General features: G+C 43.2%; 1 protein-coding gene across 7 annotated transcripts in view; it reads left to right on the forward strand.

Moving 5' to 3' along the window:
- The first annotated feature begins 13,876 nt into the window (after positions 1-13,876).
- The window catches only part of KITLG (KIT ligand), an 87,919-nt gene continuing 81,378 nt past the window's right edge, over positions 13,877-20,417 (forward strand). For all 7 annotated transcript variants that reach the window (XM_073327583.1, XM_073327584.1, XM_073327588.1 and 4 more), the window contains exon 1: positions 13,877-14,134. In XM_073327583.1, coding sequence (XP_073183684.1) covers positions 14,120-14,134 — 15 coding nt within the window. In that variant the 5' untranslated portion in view covers positions 13,877-14,119. The remainder of the gene's footprint in view (positions 14,135-20,417) is intronic.

Consider the following 20,417-nt stretch of genomic DNA (forward strand, 5'->3'; position numbering starts at 1 on the left):
CTTGACACAAAGAACAAGTAAAAATTGATCATTTAGTAAGAAATGCATCTGTAAGCAGTATCTGAATGAACTACCCCTGACAGCTAGTTCGGGAGGGGAAAGACTTCAGGAGCAAACTGTATTTACATGAACACACCTACTCTTCATAAGTATCTAGCAGACAGGAATTGCGTAGCTCCAAGTGATCAACTTTGGCTGGTGTTGGGTTACAAATCATTTTAATATTGAATGCACGGGGAGTAAAATGTTGTTATCTTCACTGTATGACTAAAGAGGAGCAGAACTGTGCTGACCTTGTCCCAATTGAGGGGTCACCCGAAGCTGAAAGGAACTTGCTAAGCCAAGGGCTCGAATGCCAGACACCTGTGAAAGTGTGGGGCAGGGCAGGACAGGTGCCCCAGGAGGTGTGGACTCTCCCCAAGGGTCCCCAGTCTGGTTTGACCTGTTCCTCCCCACTGTTCAAAGACAGAGATAAATAGGCTTCATTAGGAGCCTTTTGTTATATTAAAGTGTTCAAATGAGAGCTGAAATGACTTGTGGTAGGGCAGTGTTTCTGCCCAGTCTACAAAGAGCTGAAAATCACTAAGAGATTGATGTGCAGCGGTCACAGCAGAGAGGCAGGTGGCAGCAGAAGGTGACTGACAGTCGGCTGGCGAACGAGTGACTGACGAGGTGGTAAGCAAAATGAGCAGCTGGCCAGCAGAGAGGAATTGCGGCTAGCGGGGGCGGTCAGTGGAGAGGAACCATGTCTGGTGGGGTAGAGAGACAGAGCAAGTGCTCAAGCAAGGTGCCTTCTTCTCCGGGTGGGAGGAAAACTCACACAGATGCACCTCTGAACCCTAGGTCCTCACAGACCAAGGACAGCCACTCTGAGTGGGGTATGGTGAGGGAGCAGAAAGGGGCACAGAATAGGAACTGTTGGTTGTAGAGCTCAAGAACATGAGGCAGAAGGCACTGCCCCACACACTGGGGTGGGTGTCCTGCTCACAGTTTTATGATTATGAATCCCACTTGTGGCATTTTCTCTAATTGGGTGACTTCCCTCCTTTCCTTAAAAGTTTCTTTTCTACACTCAGATTCTGTATTTGTGAGTGGGGAAGTATTGCCTCTCAGAGGCGCCCAGGGATGGTGTGTAATTTTCCAAGGTCACTGGGTGGGGGCTTGAGCTGGTTCTGTGTTGTATTGTTGAAAAGGAACCCCTACATATTGAACCCGGCCCTGTTGCTGTCGGCTCCATTGGGCAGAAGGGTTACACATCATTCACCATTTGCTAACATAATTTAAAAAGTAAAAATTAAGAATCTGAATAAATGCAAGCAAAGCTACAGAACTGCTTAAATCTATGTGTATAAATATATTGTATCCTCTATATTAGCTAAAAGAAGCAAAAAAATGTAAAGACTGTATTTAGTTACAAACATGTTTTATTGGTTACTTATGAATGAGAATCAATTTTTCTTTAGGAAAGTAACTAAAAAGTACAAATACAAAACATTATCAAAACTGACAATTTGAATCAAGGTTTCCTGCTTCCTGATTTAAACCAGGATTAAAAACAGTGATTTAAATAGCTGATTTAAACCAATCCACTCTGTAAAGCACTCTGAGAAGGAGCAGAAATGGCTTTTCCCCTGACTGCAGTCAAACTTTAAACACAGCCGAACAGTGCTACTAAAGTAAAGGTCACTCACACTAATGTGTTTTACCCTATCAGGAGTGGCACTGTACAGCACAAAGCTATAGAAACCACATATAGAAAAAAATACCTCGTCCAGTGCTTATACTTCTTTCCCATGTGTTCAGCAACAGGATGTTAGAAAGGAATGGAAGATGAGACAGAAAAAAAAGAGAGAGGAATAATGCATATAAATTGTCCAACAAGCCCCCACCTCCACCCAATCTCCCTATCCCTCCCCCCACCCCACCCCACACCAGTATTTGAATTATGCTCAGTAAATGTTAGATCATATCACTTGCAACACTGTCAGGCAACACAAATCCTCCAGTTCAAACTCATAAATTATAACCAATCCTCAACAATAGATGTTTCTGTCTGGAGTTTTACTGATTAGCCTTTATTATAATTTATGAGTCTGGCCTGGAGGTTTTGTGGCCTGACCTTTATTTTGCTGGTTTGGTTTAGTGTTTTTATCTGGGATTATTAAATCATGTACATATTTAATCTGAATACTGTATTTAGTAGAAAGTAAACACAGAATCAGTTATTTTCAGTGAAATCAAAATTGAGGATGTGATAATGTGTATGTGACATATATTACAGAATGCATATGTATGGTTGGTCCTGCATAATTATGTATAACAAAAATAATACTTAGCACTCATATAGCACCTGAGGAACTCAAACCAATGTATAAAATGGACTAGTACTATTAACTTTATTTTACAAGTGAGGAAACAGTCACAGAAAAGCTGTGTTCAAAGTCATGCCTCAAGTAAGTGTCAGTGTCTGTGGAATTAAGCATTATGCTCAGCACTATTCCCATTAATAAGCAATTTTTTCAGGATTTGTCCCTATGTATGCAATACAGAGTGTATTGCAGAAAATGTAATATAAACTCTGTTGCATATGTTCATTTAAATATAATGTGAATCAGAAATCATTCTGAGGGACAGAAACTATTCAAATCACAGAATCTAATTACACATTTTAAAAGACACTACTTCAAGTGAGACCACTATGTGTTGCAGTAATTTAGAATGAAGTTCAATTCTGTCATGTAAAAGGAGGCTGGATTGGGCTGAAGAGGATATAGGGTGATCTTTTCTCCCCCACCCCCATAATTTAGCTATTTTTTTACATGTGTAAGACCACAAGATATGTCCCACCTTCCATTCCTTGCAGCTTTGATAATGAATTAAAAACACCACTAATATAAACCAGAGAAGCAGCAGCAGCAGCAATCCCATAAAATACAATAAAAATTAAATGAGCCACAAATTGCAGCAAAAATACCCCACCTGTTGTTAAACATCGCCGTACAAACAGCCTTTCCCTCCCTAAAAGGTCCCTTAAAAGATGAGCCTTGCAGTATACCCTCAAGGTCAACACATTCAGGCTATTTCAAACAGGGGATGCCATGCGGGGAACAGCACATTCCAAAGGACAGGCATCCTAGCAGAGAACACTGCCAGCAGCCCCCTTCTGTTTTCAGTTTGAGCCCCTCAGTTCTCAGCTGCAGCAATATGACACCAGGAGAGAGGCAGTCTTTCAAGTAGATAGATAAACCATCTACAGCTCTCGTCCCCTAAAGCCCCTACTCTACTTGCGCTATACTGATGACATCTTCATCATCTGGACCCATGGAAAAGAAGCCCTTGAGGAATTCCACCATGATTTCAACAATTTCCATCCCACCACCAACCTCAGCCTGGTCCAGTCCACACAAGAGATCCACTTCCTGGACACTACAGTGCTAATAAACAATGGTCACATAAACACCACCCTATACCGGAAACCTACTGACCGCTATTCCTACCTGCATGCCTCCAGCTTTCACCCTGACCACACCACACGATCCATCGTCTACAGCCAAGCTCTGCGATACAACCGCATTTGCTCCAACCCCTCAGACAGAGACAAACACCTACAAGATTTCTGTCAAGCTTTCTTACAACTACGATACCCACCTGCTGAAGTAAAGAAACAGATTGATAGAGCCAGAAGAATTCCCAGAAGTTACCTACTACAGGACAGGCCTAACAAAGAAAATAACAGAACGCCACTAGCCGTCACCTTCAGCCCCCAACTAAAACCCCTCCAACGCATTATTAAGGATCTACAACCTATCCTAAAGGATGACCCAACACTCTCACAAATCTTGGGAGACAGGCCAGTCCTTGCCTACAGACAGCCCCGCAACCTGAAGCAAATACTCACCAACAACCACATACCACACAACAGAACCACTAACCCAGCAACCTATCCTTGCAACAAAGCCCGTTGCCAATTGTGCCCACATATCTATTCAGGGGACACCATCACAGGGCCTAATAACATCAGCCACACTATCAGAGGCTCGTATACCTGCACATCCACCAATGTGATATATGCCATCATGTGCCAGCAATGCCCCTCTGCCATGTACATTGGTCAAACTGGACAGTCTCTACGTAAAAGAATAAATGGACACAAATCAGATGTCAAGAATTATAACATTCATAAACCAGTCGGAGAACACTTCAATCTCTCTGGTCACGCAATCACAGACATGAAGGTCGCTATCTTAAAACAAAAAAACTTCAAATCCAGACTCCAGCGAGAAACTGCTGAATTGGAATTCATTTGCAAATTGGATACTATTAATTTAAGCTTAAATAGAGACTGGGAGTGGCTAAGTCATTATGCAAGGTAGCCTATTTCCTCTTGTTTTTTCCTCCCCCTCCTCCCCCAGATGTTCTGGTTTAACTTGGATTTAAACTTGGAGAGTGGTCAGTTTGGATGAACTATTACCAGCAGGAGAGTGAGTTTGTGTGTGTATGGGGGTGGGGGGGATGTGAGAAAACCTGGATTTGTGCTGGAAATGGCCCACCTTAATTATGCACATTGTAGGGAGAATGGTCACTTTGGATGAGCTATTACCAGCAGGATAGTGAGTTTGTGTGTGTGGTTTTTGGGAGGGGGGTGAGGGGGTGAGAGAACCTGGATTTGTGCAGGAAATGGCCCAACTTTATTATCATGCACATTGTGTAAAGAGTTGTCACTTTGGATGGGCTATCACCAGCAGGAGAGTGAATTTGTGTGGGGGGGTGGAGGGTGAGAAAACCTGGATTTGTGCTGGAAATGGCCCACCTGATGATCACTTTAGATAAGCTATTACCAGCAGGACAGTGGGGTGGGAGGAGGTATTTTTTCATATTCTCTGTGTATAAATAAAGTCTGCTGCAGTTTCCATGGCATGCATCCGATGAAGTGAGCTGTAGCTCACAAAAGCTCATGCTCAAATAAATTGGTTAGTCTCTAAGGTGCCACAAGTACTCCTTTTCTTTTTGCGAATACAGACTAACACGGCTGTTACTCTGAAACCTGTCATCTACAGATTGTAGAGGTCAATACCAGCACTGTAAACTCAACCTGGAAATTCATAGGCAGGTAGTATAGATCCTGCAGCAGGGATGCTGGAACAATTTGTATAGTGGGGATGCTGAGAGCCATTGAACCAAACTGTAAACCCTGTATTGATGAAAAGCACTCCTACTTCCAACACCTATGTCCTAGAGCAGGGGTGGGCACATACGGCCCGAGGGACCGTCCTGCCTAGCCCTTGTGCTCCCGGCTGGGGAGGCTAGCCCCGGCCCCTCCCCTGCTATCCCCCCACCCCCACAGCCTCAGCTCGCCGCGCCGCCAGCACTCTGGGCGGTGGGGCTGCAAGCTCCTGCCAGGCAGCGCGGCTGCGAGAGCCGCCAGCCTGCCCAGTGCTCTAGACTGCGTGGCGGTGTGGTTGAGGACATTCCATACCCTGTCCCCGCGAGGGACAACCGGTTCTAAAAGGGCTTCTAAATTTAACAACTGGCCAAAAGTGGCACCATAGCGCTGACTCTTTGGGTGCTCCGGGGCTGGAGCACCCATGGGGAAAATTTGGTGGGTGCAGAGCACCCATCGGCAGCTCCTCGCCCCGCGCTCGGCCCCAGCTTACCTCTGCTCCGCCTCCTCCCCTGAACATGCTGCCCCACTCTGCTTTCCCCCCCTTCTCAGGTTTCCTGCAAATCAGCTGTTCGTGCGGGAAACCTGGGAGGGCTGAGAAGCAAGCTGCGGCTTCGCACTCAGGCCCAGGGAGGCGGAGGAGGAGCAGAGGTGAGCTCGGGCCAGGCGCAGGGCGGGGAGCTGCTGGTGGGTGCTCTGCACCCACCAAATTTTCCCTGTCAGTGCTCCAGGGCTTGAGTACTCACAGAGTCAGCACCTAAGGCGCCACTTTTGATGTGATCAGTGGAGGGAGCAGCCGCTCCCCCTGCTCCTCTGCTAGCTACGCTACCCCGCCCCTAGGAGCCAGAGGAACCTGCCGGATGCTTCCTGGGAGCTGCCCCAGGTAAGCACCACCGGGACTCCCCACCTCGCCCCCTGGCAGGTCCCTCTGGCTCTTAGGGTAAGGGTGGGCACCCACTACGGTGGCCCACAAGACCCTCCTGCCCAGTTCTGGGGGCAGTCAGGGGACGGGGAGGGGGATGGATGGGGCTCTAGCCGGAGCATGCACAACAGAACTGGGGCTGGGAGCAAGGGAAGTACCTGGACCTAGTATTGCCTTTTAAACCCTTCAGGCCCAGTATGAAGTTTGTGTATTCCATCACACTCCCCACCCTTGAGACCTCAGACGACCAGGGACTGCTGTTTTATCAATACCTGATGGCCAATGGTATCAAAGGCAATTGAAAGACTCATCATAATCAGTCACGGTAGTTTTTTATTATCCATTAGTATATGGAGGTCAATCACTACATTAAGGCTGTTTCAGTATCATGAGACAGTCTAAAGACTGACTGAAATGTTTCAGAATAAACTGATAAGTCCAGAGCCATATGATTGTTTTGTGACTATCAATCATAGATATTCAAAAGTATTTATAGATTCACAGGCCAGAAGAGATCATGGTTATCATCTGGTCTGACCTCCTTTATAACATAGTCCACAGAACTTCCTCAAAATAATTCCTGGAGCATATCTTTTTAGAATACTATCCAATCTTGTATAATAATAGTCAGTGATGGAGAATCCATTGTGAACCTTGGTAAGTTGTCTCAATGCTTAATTACTCTCACTGCTAAAAGTTTTCACCTTATTTACAGTCTGAATTTGTCTAGCTTTAACTTCCAGCCATTGGGTCATGTTATACCTTTTTCTGATAGACTGAAGAATATAGGTTCCTATATAGATACTTAGAGATTGTAAGGTCACGCCTTAACCCTCTCTATCTTAAGCTAAATAGACTGGTTTCTTGAGTCTATCACTATAAGGCAGGGTTTTCTAATACTTTAAGCATTATAGTGGCTCTTCTCTGAATCTTCTCCTATTTTTCAACATCCTTCTTGAATTGTGGTCCCCAGAACTGGACACAGTATTCCAGGAGTGGTCGCACCAGTGCCAAATACAGAGGCAAAATAACCTCTCTACTCAAACTCAAGATTCTCCTGTTTTTGTAACTAAGGATTGCATTAGTTCTTTGGGGCACACCATCCCACTGCAAGGTCATGTTCAGCTGATGATCCACCATGACCCCCAAATCCTTTTCAGAGTCACTGCTTCCCAGGATAATGTCCCCCGTAGTGCAAGGGCTTGTCTACATTTACAGTGCTGTAGCTCCATCGGTGTGGCTGCTCCACTGTAGTGCTGTCAAGGTTCCTCCCCCACTCTGAACTCTAGGGTACAGATGTGGGGACCTGCATGAAAAACCTCCTAAGCTTATCTTTACCAGCTTAGGTCAAAACTTCCCCAAGGTACAAAATATTCCACCCGTTGTCCTTGGACTGGCCGCTACCACCACCAAACTAATACTGGTTACTGGGGAAGAGCTGTTTGGACGCGTCCTTCCCCCAAAAATACTTCCCAAAACCTTGCACCCCACTTCCTGGACAAGGTTTGGTAAAAAGCCTCACCAATTTGCCTAGGTGACTACAGACCCAGACCCTTGGATCTTAAGAACAATGAATAATCCTCCCAACACTTGCACCCCCCCTTTCCTGGGAAATGTTGGATAAAAAGCCTCACCAATTTGCATAGGTGACCACAGACCCAAACCCTTGGATCTGAGAACAATGAAAAAGCATTCAGTTTCTTACAAGAAGACTTTTAATAAAAATAGAAGTAAATAGAAATGAAGAAATCCCCCCTGTAAAATCAGGATGGTAGATATCTTACAGGGTAATTAGATTCAAAAACATAGAGAACCCCTCTAGGCAAAACCTTAAGTTACAAAAAAGATACACAGAAAGAAATAGTTATTCTATTCAGCACAATTCTTTTCTCAGCCATTTAAAGAAATCATAATCTAACACATACCTAGCTAGATTACTTACTAAAAGTTCTAAGACTCCATTCCTGGTCTATCCCCGGCAGAAACCAGCATATAGACAGACCCACAGACCCTTTGTTTCTCTCCCTCCTCCCAGCTTTTGAAAGTATCTTGTCTCCTCATTGGTCGTTTTGGTCAGGTGCCAGCGAGGTTACCTTTAGCTTCTTAACCCTTTACAGGTGAGAGGAGCTTTCCCCTGGCCAGGAGGGATTTCAAAGGGGTTTACCCTTCCCTTTATATTTATGACAAGTGCTTAGTGAAGACACTGCCTACGCTAATGTGAAAGCTTCTCCCATTGGCATAGACGCGCCACCTCCCGAAGAGGCAGCAGTTATGTTGATGGGAGAAGCCTTTCTGTCGACATAGCTCTGCCTACACCGGGGTGATTGGGGGCGGGGGGGTTAATCTGATATGATTATGTTGTTCAGGATGTGGATTTCAAAACCCCTCAGTGACATAGTTACATCAACATAAGATTATAGTGGAGCCCAAGGCTCAATATGGCCTACACTCTTTGTTCCTAGATATAGAGATTAATCTACTCAACAGAAGAAAGGCTTCAGATTTTGAAGAGTGGTTTTTTTTTCAAGACTTTTCACACCATGGTATCATTCTGGAACATTCAACTTCTTCACTGATTTCCAGTTTCTTAGTATAGCCCTTTGTCCACTTCAGGAATTTGTTTTTTTATCAGATAGCATGACATGAACTATTAGCAATGTGATCACTGAAAAATTTTGCTTTATCTCTCTACTTTTGCCTTCACAAAACAAGAAGAAAAATGACATTACTTTACATTGTCTTTAGTACTGATTTTCCCCCAGGGAGATCTGAATAAAGCGTAAATAGACAATTATAGTGACTCTTACAATTATTATAATGGTTAAGTGAAAATTAAATATCAAAATGGAAAAGTGTAGACTGCTGCACTTCAGCTGCCAAGGTGCCTGGCTACCTAGCCAAACAAATATTAGCATATATGTTATTTTACAAACACTTATGGATTACAATCCTAAATACCCACAGCTTGCCACAACCTTAAAACTACTGCACTGACAATCCCAGGATTTCAAGATGAAAAAAAATCCTATATTCCTGGTCCCCAAATCTGCAATCCCACAATGAGAGTAATGAATTTCAGATAGTTGAATTGGGGATCCAGAAATTGTGAGGCTGAAGAATTGTTTAGGGGTCGCGTACCTTAACCCAGATGGTGTTCATGTATGCTATGTCCATTAAGAGTCTGTTCTGAAAAACGAGTTCTGCAGGGGTCAAAAGAACAAGATTGAAATCTGATAACATGTTATAAGGTAATCATTATGGTTAACCTACCCAGCTTTAATGAGGAGTATCATGCTGTTCACTCACAAATAGATGACAGTTAGTATCACATTTCATTTTTCCTACACAGTGGAGGTCTGGGTCAAAGAAAACACAGCTGATTTTAGTTTTTTCTTATAGTTTCATAATGTAAATGCATTCATAGGTTCATAGAGTTTAAGGACAGAAGGGGCCATGACATCATCTAGTCTGCCCTGCAGTATATCACAGTCCTTTAAATTTCACCCAGTTACAACTGTATTGAACCCAGTAACTTGTTTTTGACTAAATATATCTTTCTAAAAGGCAGAAGGGATGGAGTGGTGAGAAGTGACAAGGACAGGAGGGCAACAGTGCAAGGGGAGAGGCCCTAGGACCACCAGGTCCTCACTACCCCCTGTCTAAATCTAGAATCCTTTCCCTCTCCCCCCCACCCCCAGTGCACAAAATCAATGTTGTTATAGAGTTGTAAAGCTGGTGTGGAAGCAAAGTTTGGCCAGTTGTCTCCAAAGGGCAAGGTTTGAATTTACACCCATAGAAAATTTGGCTCACAAAAATTCTAAGTGGGAAAGATCTGCCCTTCTCCTTGTGGGCGGGATTGGTCTTTACACATATTGTCAACTGCTTCTCTTGGGCTGCTTTTGAAATGACTTCCTGACAGAGCTGAGTAGCCCCAATTTTCATAGCTCTATCTGGGTACTTATATAGCTCCCGTCACCACAGTGCTCAGGGAAGCTGCACGAACATTAATGAATGTATCCTTGCAATACTTTTCAGATGGGAAACAAAAGTTACACAGGGAGTTTGTGGAATAGATAGAGTTCTCCTGAGTTCCAGGCCAGTGCCTGAACCACAAGATGCGGAAGGCACACAAAATAAATACAGTACAGCAGAACATGTTTTTCTTAACCTTGTCAGCTCAGAATCACCTGGGAGCATGTGGATGACTCCACTGCAACATGGTAGTTCATGGTTTTTCCTCCTTTAGTAGCTCTATCTAGGTACTGACAAGGTCCCCATCATCACAGACTCATACATTCCAAGGCCAGAAGAGACCATTGTGATAACACAGGCCATAGAACTTCCCCGAAATAATTCCTAGAGCATCTCTTTTTGAAAAACCTCTAATCTTGATCTAAAAATGGTCAGTGATGGAGAATCCACCATGATGCGTGGCAAACTGTTCTTACCGTTGAAATACTTTCTCTGTTAAAAAATGTACGCCTTATTTCCATTCCGAACTTGTCTAGCTTCAGCTTTCAGCCAGTGGATCATATTATACCTTCTCTGCTAGATTAATGAGCCCATTATTAAATATTTGTTCCCATGTAGATACTTATAGATTGTAATCGAGTCACCCCTTACCCTTCTCTTCATTATGTTTAATAGACTGGGCAACTTGAGTTTATCACTGTAAGGCAGGTAACACCATACTATCCCAGTGCCTCCCAGGTATTTTGAAACAACCCTGCCAGGTAAGAGAAACATCTTGATTAATTTAGAAGGGAGGAGGTGTTATATGTTTTGTGTAAGAGATCTATGTTGTTTACACTGAAATCTTGGAGAGTGGTGTCTTCACCACACTTTTGTTTTTTAATCCCAACCTCTTGTTCTAAAAACTAAATTATGCCCTCTGATATACTGATGGAGCTTTCATTGGTTTCAATGGGAGCAACATCTGAGTAAATCTCCCCTGAAACATTTCCTGCACAGTCACACACACATTCTCTCTCTCTCTCTCTCTCTCTCTCTCTCTCCTTGGGTATGTCTACATTTTAAGCTGAGGGTGTAGCCATGACAGCATGAGTGGCGAGATGAGCTAGCTACCCCGAGTACATGTCTAGGGTCTCAGATGGGCTAGCCCATCCCTCTACTCATGGTGCCACAGCTACACACTATTTTTAGCGTACTAGGTTGATCAGAGCTAGTATGGGTATGTCTCCTCAAGCTGGGACTTACATCCCCAACTCAAAGTGTAGACATACCCTTAAAAACTGAAATCCTGCCGACATGGAAGTTAATGGCAAAACTCCTGTCAACTTCAGTGGGGCCAGAATTTCTCCCTAAGTGTTTCAAAAAGAACAAAACTACTATAGTAAGAGCTAATCTAACACTCAAAGGTCATTCAGGTCATCTTAATTACTCCCTTTCTTCTGTCCTAAGTCTGAAATGCAGTAATTTTCCTGCCTTCCACTCTTCCAACTTCCCGGCTTGCAACATGCAATTCTAGGTTGTTTGTTCCTCTCACCATGTCACTCTGGTCAATCTTAGCTCATTCACCTGTCTGCTGTGCATCTGGTACAATACTGTAGCTGAAGCTCACAAACTCGCCATTTCCAGAAGTGACAGCTAAGGATCTTATAGCCTTTGTTTCTCTCCTTCTCTGGCTTCCGGAACTCCACATACAAGAATTGTTTTTTCCTGTGTAGAAATACAGTAACACCACAATCCAAAAGTTTGTCCTTTCTAATTATTTTTTCTTTGCAGTTCTCTATAAGGTCTTAGTGCTAGATTTCTCTGTACCAAATCCCCAGGGTTTTTAATTCTTTTTTTAATTTTTTACAAGTGTGCAGTTCATGGGTTTTAAGGTTACATGTTATGCTATGACCTTAAGGAAGAAGCACTGGCAACTATTTCTCAAGATGCAGGTATATTATTTTCCCCTTCTTTTGCCTGACCCCTTGGCTGAAATGGAACTCTTCTTAGCACCACTGAGGCAAGGGAGGAAAGAGGGCAACTATGACTATAAGCGATCTTTGCACTCCCTCACTCTTCAGGGCTGCCTGGGGCTGCTTCAGCCGACAGCATGATTTAAAGGAGCCTTAGGGTTGCTCTAATTTATACTAACTTGTAACAGCTTCTCAGCACCAATAAGCCACATGGCGACTGCCAGAGTGTAGTAAAGACCCTGTTTATCGTTGCCCCCAAACCCTGTGTGCAAAAGTGGATGTAAAAGGCTCCCACTCTGATCTGTCAGCACCCTGCACTGACTGTCAGCACCCTGCACTGCACCAAGCACAGCACAACAGTACACACCCACTGCTGGAACATAGGGGCTGGAACAATTTGGATAGTGGGGGTGCTGAGAGCCACTGAACCAAACTATAAACCCTGAACAGGATGGAAAGCATGTTGGATCATATTAAAGAAGTTCTGTACTAAAATCACAAATAAGTTTGATTCCCCATAGTTTAAATTCCAGGGTATTACTATTTAAGAGGTCTCTTGGTTTTTGGTACTATTTCTCTCCCTCTCTGTGTGAAACTTGCAAGCTGCTAATTGTGTTAGTACATTCTAAGACAGAGTCTGCTCTCAGAGCAATTCTTTGTAACAACAACTACTCACACAGAGAGAGACTCAAAGCAGTACTCTGTAACAATAGAAACAGCACCCAGACACTCCCTGCCCTTTTGTTGTATTCATCTCGCTTTGTTAACAATTGTGATTAAAATAGAGATAGAAGATGTATGTGGATGGATGCTTGGTGTGGCTAACAACTGAATGATCAGGGAGGTGCCAGCCTAAGAATCCAGTGTCCATCGGCTGAAGAAGGTGTCAAGTGGAAATAACCAGAGGACCCCCGGAGGGCAGACTGGAATCCACCCAACAGCCTCAAGAATGGGAGAACCAAAGAACAAGATAACATCTGGCAGCACAGAGCCATCAGGAATGTGCCATCTGCTGATTGATTCAGCAACAGCATGGTGAAGCAATTCCCATAGACTGGCATAGGAAGAAATTCCTATAAAAATGGACTCTAGAAAGTGAGAACTTTGGGGTCTGATTCTGCAAACCAACTTCCAGGAGCATCAGATGAGCATCTGACAAGGCCCTGCTCCCTCCTCATATCCAGACCACCTGGCCAGTGGCTTGGCATGCGCAACTCTAAGGCTGTTAACTATGATAACAACCTTGCAGAACCTGTATGTGTTTATATGAATGAATCTGAGACTGAATGGAATGTTATAGCTATAACTAACTGCTTACTATGATTCTTTCTGTATTCGCAATAAATGTGGCATTTTGCCTTTTCCTCTTTAATAAGATCCTGCTGCTTTTTATTTTATTGGTATAACAAGCACATCAGGCCAGCACCTAGGTCTGGGAATTAAACCCAACCCCCACTCCCCTTGCCCCATATGCTTGAGTCTCTCTCTTACTTGGCCTGCGCCAGCACCCTGGGGGGGCTTCGGGCGGGCCACAGCTCAGGGGAGGGCAGGACGCAGCCGCAGCCCCCAGCTTTGCTTCCTGAGGTGCTGCTTCCAGAGGCTTGGCACACGCTCCCCAGGGGGCAGCCTGCGAGCCGGCCCAGCTCTCCCCAGGGCACGGACCTGCAGGGTCGGCTGCCCCCAAGGGGAGGTCGGATTTCCCGCCCGTGGTGGGAGCGGGCAAGCCCGGCTTGTTAAACTTCGCTCCCTGTTGGCGCTGCCTCTGCTCCCCGTTCCCGGAGGCTGTGGGAGGAGAGGGAGGGGAAAGGCGTGTCTCGCCCCGGCTCAGCGGCTGCCGCGGCTCTTACTGCGCCTGCTGCCGGAGACACGGCGGCGCTATAAAAGAGCTGGCCCCGCGCCGGCTCCGGCCTCAGTCAGCGGCTCGCCTCACGCCGTGGAGACAGCGAGCAGCGCGGCTTGCGAGCCAAGGGGACGGGGAGAGAGTGGGCGCTCGCTCTGGGCAACCCCAATGCGTGGACTATCCGCCGCTGCACTATGCTGGAGCCACAGTGCCGCTGAAGGGAGACTGCACGCGGCCGGCTGGGCTGGATTGCAGCGCTGTCTTTCCTTATGAAGAAGACACAAGTGAGTACATAGACCCCGCGCACGCCAGGAGGCAGGGAGCGTCCGAGGTGCTGGGGGGGGATGCCGAGCTGAAGGAGGCGCACCGCTCAGTGGGAACTTTTCTACAAATCATCATCATAATCATGTTGCATGCTGGGGACGAATCTGTTCACTGGCCAGATGCACGCAAAGAAAAGCGTTCAAGATGCAGGGGCTAGAGGTGGTTTGGGAGCCAGCTTGCCTTACCTGCCTGTGTAAATGGCTTTAGGTTAGACCAGCTGCTGTCCGGTAAGATCTGCTTCAGGCTCTGGAGTATTAAAGGACGTAGTTTATTAAAGTCTGGGTAATTGGAGAGACTCCTAGCTTCTGACACATGGATTTGGGTGGAACAGAAATGTAAACCCCTTTTCCACCACCTAAGCCTCAGCAGGTTGGCTGCTTCAGTTTCAGCTGTCAGTTTCAGCTAGCATGGGAGGCGGGAGGTTCTGGACGCCTTGCAAGGGCAGATCGGTTCCAACGATTAATAATAACATTGCTATTTTACTGGGGTCGGGGGTTTGAAGAATTCCTTCCTACTAGCATTGTCCCATATACCAAGCAATTTGCGGAAAAGTTCCAAGATAGGTCTGAAGTAAAGATCTAATCATAACAGTTCTCAGAAGTCAGCTGGGAAAATGACCTCAATAAAGAAGTTACATATGGTCACTAGCTTCATTCAAGTAGCTTGTACTATATAGCATGTCAGATACATTTTAGATGGCTATTTGGCATTCTTCCCCTTGCCCTTTCCCACCCCAGTAATAAAGAATTGCTCTGTACATTTGGTGGATTATGTGCCATTATTTCTCCAAATTCTATGTGAGATTACAATTACTGTACTGTTTACATTTTAAAAGGGGATGAGGGAAGGCACGGTTGGTCAGAAGGCAGCAGGAAAATAATCTGATTTAAAAATCACCAGAAACTGTTTGTTAAAGGCAAGAGTTTCGGGCCTGATCCTGCAAGGTGCTGAGTACCCTCAACTCCCACTGACATCAGAGAGAGCCAAGGGTACCTCAGAAGATCCTGCTGTTGGAGAGGGGGAAGGAATAGTGGAACTCATGCCCTACTCTCACTGCTCTCTTTGGGGAGCAGCTGCTACCCTTCTGGTGACTGCTGGTTCCCCCTTCTCCTTTTCTGGAGTCTCCCCACCCACTTTGCTACTCTCTTCTCTCTCGGTGACTGCTGTATACACGTGGTCCCTTTCCCTGATAGATCATTTAGAGTCTTGGTGTACATCTAGGACTAATGGGCTACAGTTAAAATAAAAATTAAAAAATTCTCGTTGAAAAAAATCAGGAAAAATTTCCTACCTGTGATCTACTAAGCGGCTAATAGTCTCCCAAGAGAAGTGGTGGAACAGGAAGCCCCCATCATTTGGAATGTTTAAAACTGGCCCGGAGATGGCTGTAGAAAATATATTGTGTAGGGAACTTCCCTGCAGTAGCTCTAGGTGTCAGCACTAATTAATCTTTTCCATCTTTAATTTCAGTGAAATCTAACCACATGTTTATACTAAAATGATCAACTTTGTAAATTGTCATGTCCAACATTCACTTGAGCTGAATGGTGGTGGCTGACACCTCCAAACTATTGTTTCAAAGCTTGTGAGCAAACAATGCAGCAGTGAACATATTATTCACTAGTGTTGCTTTGCTATAATCTTTGTTTATACTTTCGTTTAAAATGGGTTGGATGCCAGAAGAGAGCCAGCATGTTGTGCTAACCCATACCAGCTTACTTTTAAACTTGTTTATGCGGAAGAGAATGAAATTGTTCAGGAAGTAGTTAAGAATTATGCTAAAGTAACTTACAGTCCTAGTGAAAGGAAATGTTCAACTTTTTAAAATATCAAAACATTTTTCCAAATTCACAAATACAGAGCAAAGCAGGCATAATGGATCCCACCCATTCAGCTAGGAAAAGAAGGAAGGCATAGCATATGGCTTAGCTGCGGGGTTTTCAAATTGTGGTTTAATTTTGTGGAACTGCTTCTGTCACTGCTGTGCAGCAACTTGTCAGCCTTCAAGCAGTTGTGCTCCCCCTCCCCCTAACAAGCCACCAAACCACACAATAATTTGCATCCTGCAGAGCTTTTGTGTGTTCTTTTCTGAATTCAACCTGTTATCTAAGGTGATAGGTTAGCAAACAGACAGGACAAAAGCAAACCAATAATCATCCTGAAGAGATCAAAGCAGAGGGAACTGTAAGCTGAAAGATTTGTTCACTACAAATATCCATTTCTACATACAGAGAAAGAAAACTAATAACAGATACAAAAATGGGATGTTTAACCAAATAGTGGAATTGCATAGAAGTGAGTTAGTGTTGCCTTGTTACTCCTTTTTTACATAAACATCCCTTATGATTGCTGCAGAGAAAAGGAGGGGGATTGGAAGGCTGGGAAGGAAGTTGTTCGCTAGATCTGTGTTAAGAAAGGTCAAGCTGGGCAGGATCAAACTGCCTTGAAAAACTACTTTAATAGGAAAAAAAAAATCTCGGTTTCTTACGTTTAAGATAATGTTATACAAGATAAGGTGTTCAACCATTTCAGATAAGGGGCTAGTTGAGGGATACGACTACAAGTAAAGTGCTGATGGACAGTGGAAAAAAATGTGCTGTTAAAAACTAAACTTGGTACAATAGAACATGATCAAGTTTATCATTTTATTTGCAGCAGTCATATAGTCTGTGACCTGACAAAATTAGAGATATTGCAAAGAATTGGTTCATCAATAATTTAAATGCTGAAACTACTTCTTCAAAAACTCTGCATTTTGGTTAAAAAAAAAATCTTTTTTAAACGCACCAACAGCTCCTGGCTATATCAAAAAATGATGATAGTAATTCTCTTTTTAACATATGATTTAACATTTAGGGTCCAATCCTGCAAATTTTTACTATGTGAATAGTCCTATTGAAGTAATCTAATTGAAGGATTACTCTCATGAGAGGATTTGCAGGATTATGCCCTTAGTAATTAAACATTAATACTGGAAGTGAGTCTATATTCTATTGCATACTAATATTAAAACAAACAAAATATCACTTATAGCAAGACAACCTTTTAAATGTGAGGAAATATGGTGAGTAATGATGCTATAATACAGTTTACTAGAATATTTAGTAAATCTCTTGACTTTCTTATTCCTTGTTTAATTAAAGGATAATCTAAATTGGTTCAAATTCATTTAAGAAACAGTACAGAGAGGGATCATCACACAGAGCTAACTAGAAAAACTGGAGCTAGTGATAGTGGCACCATTATTGAAATGACTTAAATGTTTCAGAATTTTGACCTGCAGCATCAGGCTAGACACAACCTCTTGGAGACCTTAGTAGTGGAAAAGAGCTTAAGGCAAAATGAAGCTTTTCACCGTTGAATGGGTGCATTCATTGCCAGTGGTTACATGACCTTCTGGGCTCCGTTCAAGGGACAGTCCTAGCTTTACTACATTCTTTGCCCCTGGAGAGGAAGCCTGTGTATTAGTATGAAGTACAATCAAACTATATAAGAAGGAAGCTGGCAGAAAGCAGAGAAGCAAATTATATATTTCTATCTTGCATAATAGCATGCTAAAAAGCCAAAACAAAAAAAAAGGAAAATATGGATCCAGTGCAAAACAATGCATTGTGAGAGCATTCAGAGGCATTCCCAACAAACAAAGGCTGAACTTCTGCTAAGTCTCTCCTGCCCTGCACAGTTGTTCAAGAGGAGAAAGAGAGCTATACACTGCAGGCCATTTGAGGTCCACACAAGTAAAGTATGGATCTCCACAAGTTCTGCTTGGGAGACAGAACAAGAATGTCTAGGAGCTAGGAGGATGCCATACCATAACCAGTCCTCAAAGAACTGAGCTGCTAGACCAGATAGGGTTCCCTCCCCATCCAGTTTTGATTCTTTCTCTAGAAGACCAGTTTATTTAGTTTGTTGTGAACAATGCACTATGAACACTCTGAAGGAAGGCTGATGAAGAAACATCTGTGGGATGGTCTAAAAGACTGCTGTCTTTTTGGGTGTGCTTTTGGATATTAGTATGATGATTTGCTCTGCCTGCTTGCATTTCATGTCCATGGGTTTGTGTGCCTGTAATCTGTGATCCAGCATAGGGGGCAATTTCTTGTATAATATGAAATTCATGTTGTCCTCTTGTTCAACAAATTAAAATTTAGATGCTAGCTAAAGTTACCGCTGTCCTATCAGTTTGATGTTATGTGGCTTAATGGTACACTGGCTCATGTAATCACTGTATGGTGTGAAAGTTCAGTGTTGGCAAAATGTTCACTTTGGCTTAGAGAGGGCAATGCTAAGTATGTAGCATGTAAACATAGCACCCATTTATTTAAAGCAAAGCATGAAAAACATCCCTCTACGCAATTCCATTTGAGTGGTGTGGGAGCTGACAGATGAAAATGGAAGAGTTTATTCTATATTTGGTCTTTGGTATGCCAAACACCAGATTAGTTAACCTTCCAAATACACTGCAAACCGATCTGTTTTTCCTGGGATTTGGGATGAGGGAGATGGAAGAATATAACATGAATGGAGAGAGGAAGGTTCACTTTTTTGACTTTTATTTGCTGGTAATTATCTGAGCTGCGGCAGTGTATTTAATTGTATTCATGAATTTTTATTTTGTGAGTTTTTAATATATGAACACACATTTAATTAGTAAATAAATTCTTGTATACAGCATATATTGATTGTGGTGGGAGGTTTTAATTATTATTACCAGACATAAGTGTAAATATTATCAGATGTTTATCTGTTTAAGAATGCACATGGAAAACATAATACACTTAGGAGCTGCCAGGAAAAAATAAAATTCTGAGTCAAGTGTTTTAATCAAAAATATTTGACCCAGAATTTTATTCTTCCTGGCACCTCCTAAGTGTTTCCTCACAGTTTCTGGACATGCAAGAACTATAAGATTTGGCTCCTTCTCTCTGACCCCATCTACTTTTCAGAAACTACTTGAGTCTCCTGACATAATTAAAGCAAAGTTCATACTTGGAAATGCATACAGGGGGGAGAGAGGGAGGGATAGCTCAGTGGTTTGAGCATTGGCCTGTTAAACCCAGGGTTGTGAGTTCAATCCTTGAGGGGGCCATTTAGGGATCTGGGCCAAAAATTGGGGATTGGTCCTGCTTTGAGCAGGGGGTTGGACTAGATGACCTCCTGTGGTCCCTTTCAACTCTGATATTCTATGACGAAACTGTGTTGCCAGATCATTCTATCTGCTGAAGTCAAGACTCTGTAGCATAGATCAGGAACATGGTTTTTGTTCTATTGACAGTGCAAGACTGACCATATTTTAACCCTGTTAATGAGCAATCATCACTGTAGTATCTGAGCATTTTACAATCTTTTACTGTATGGATCCTCACAAGGTCCTGTGAGGGATGGAAATACTATTATTATATTACACATGGGAAACTGAGTCACAGAGAGACTAAGGCCCAGAATTGTAAAGGCATTGCAAGGCCTAAGTGACTTAGAGTGTAATCCCATTTTCAGTAGTGACTTAGGCACTTAGGCTCTTAAGTCTCATTGAAAGTCAATTACTTATCTCTAAAATGGGAGCCTAAGTGAATCACACAGGGTATGCAGTGGAGCAGGGAATTAAACCCTTATCTCCTGGATTACAGGCTAGCGCCCCAAACATTGAACCATCTTTCCCCACTATTGAGGAAACTCCTGTAGTTTCTTCAGTATGAAAAAGACCTCTTACTTATTAAGTTAATGTTGCATACACCAGAATAGTTAAAATGTTGTATTTTTTAACTTGATTCAAATTAAGGGCCTGATTTCGCCACCCTTATTCACATCTAGTAGTACTTCACTCCAAGAGTAGTCTCATTGATTTTTAGTAAGATATTGCACATCGTGAGTAAGGGTAGCAGAATCTGTCTCTAATAATTTAGATATGTTAGACCTATGACTTTTTTTTTTTTAATTTGAGAGTTTTCTGTTACAGTTTAATTGAACAGTAATTTAAATGTGTTGCCTAAAGAACATACTGTTTCTTCCAAATATAATTTTAATTGTTTTTAAATTATGTGACCTAACATAGTAACTACCCCAGATATATATTTAATTGAAATGTATATAACTGGTGTTAATGATGGATATCTCTAAAGGTTTGGAAACTTGTAATAGATGCTTATCTAATTATCTGATTAGTTTGTGAATTTTTCTAGCTCCCTTTATTTTACAATCTCACCTCTTGTCTCCAACATTCCTTACTTGTTATATTGCTCTCTT

This window comes from Lepidochelys kempii, chromosome 1 (genome assembly GCF_965140265.1).
Source record: "Lepidochelys kempii isolate rLepKem1 chromosome 1, rLepKem1.hap2, whole genome shotgun sequence".
In the NCBI taxonomy this organism is placed as follows: domain Eukaryota; kingdom Metazoa; phylum Chordata; order Testudines; family Cheloniidae; genus Lepidochelys; species Lepidochelys kempii.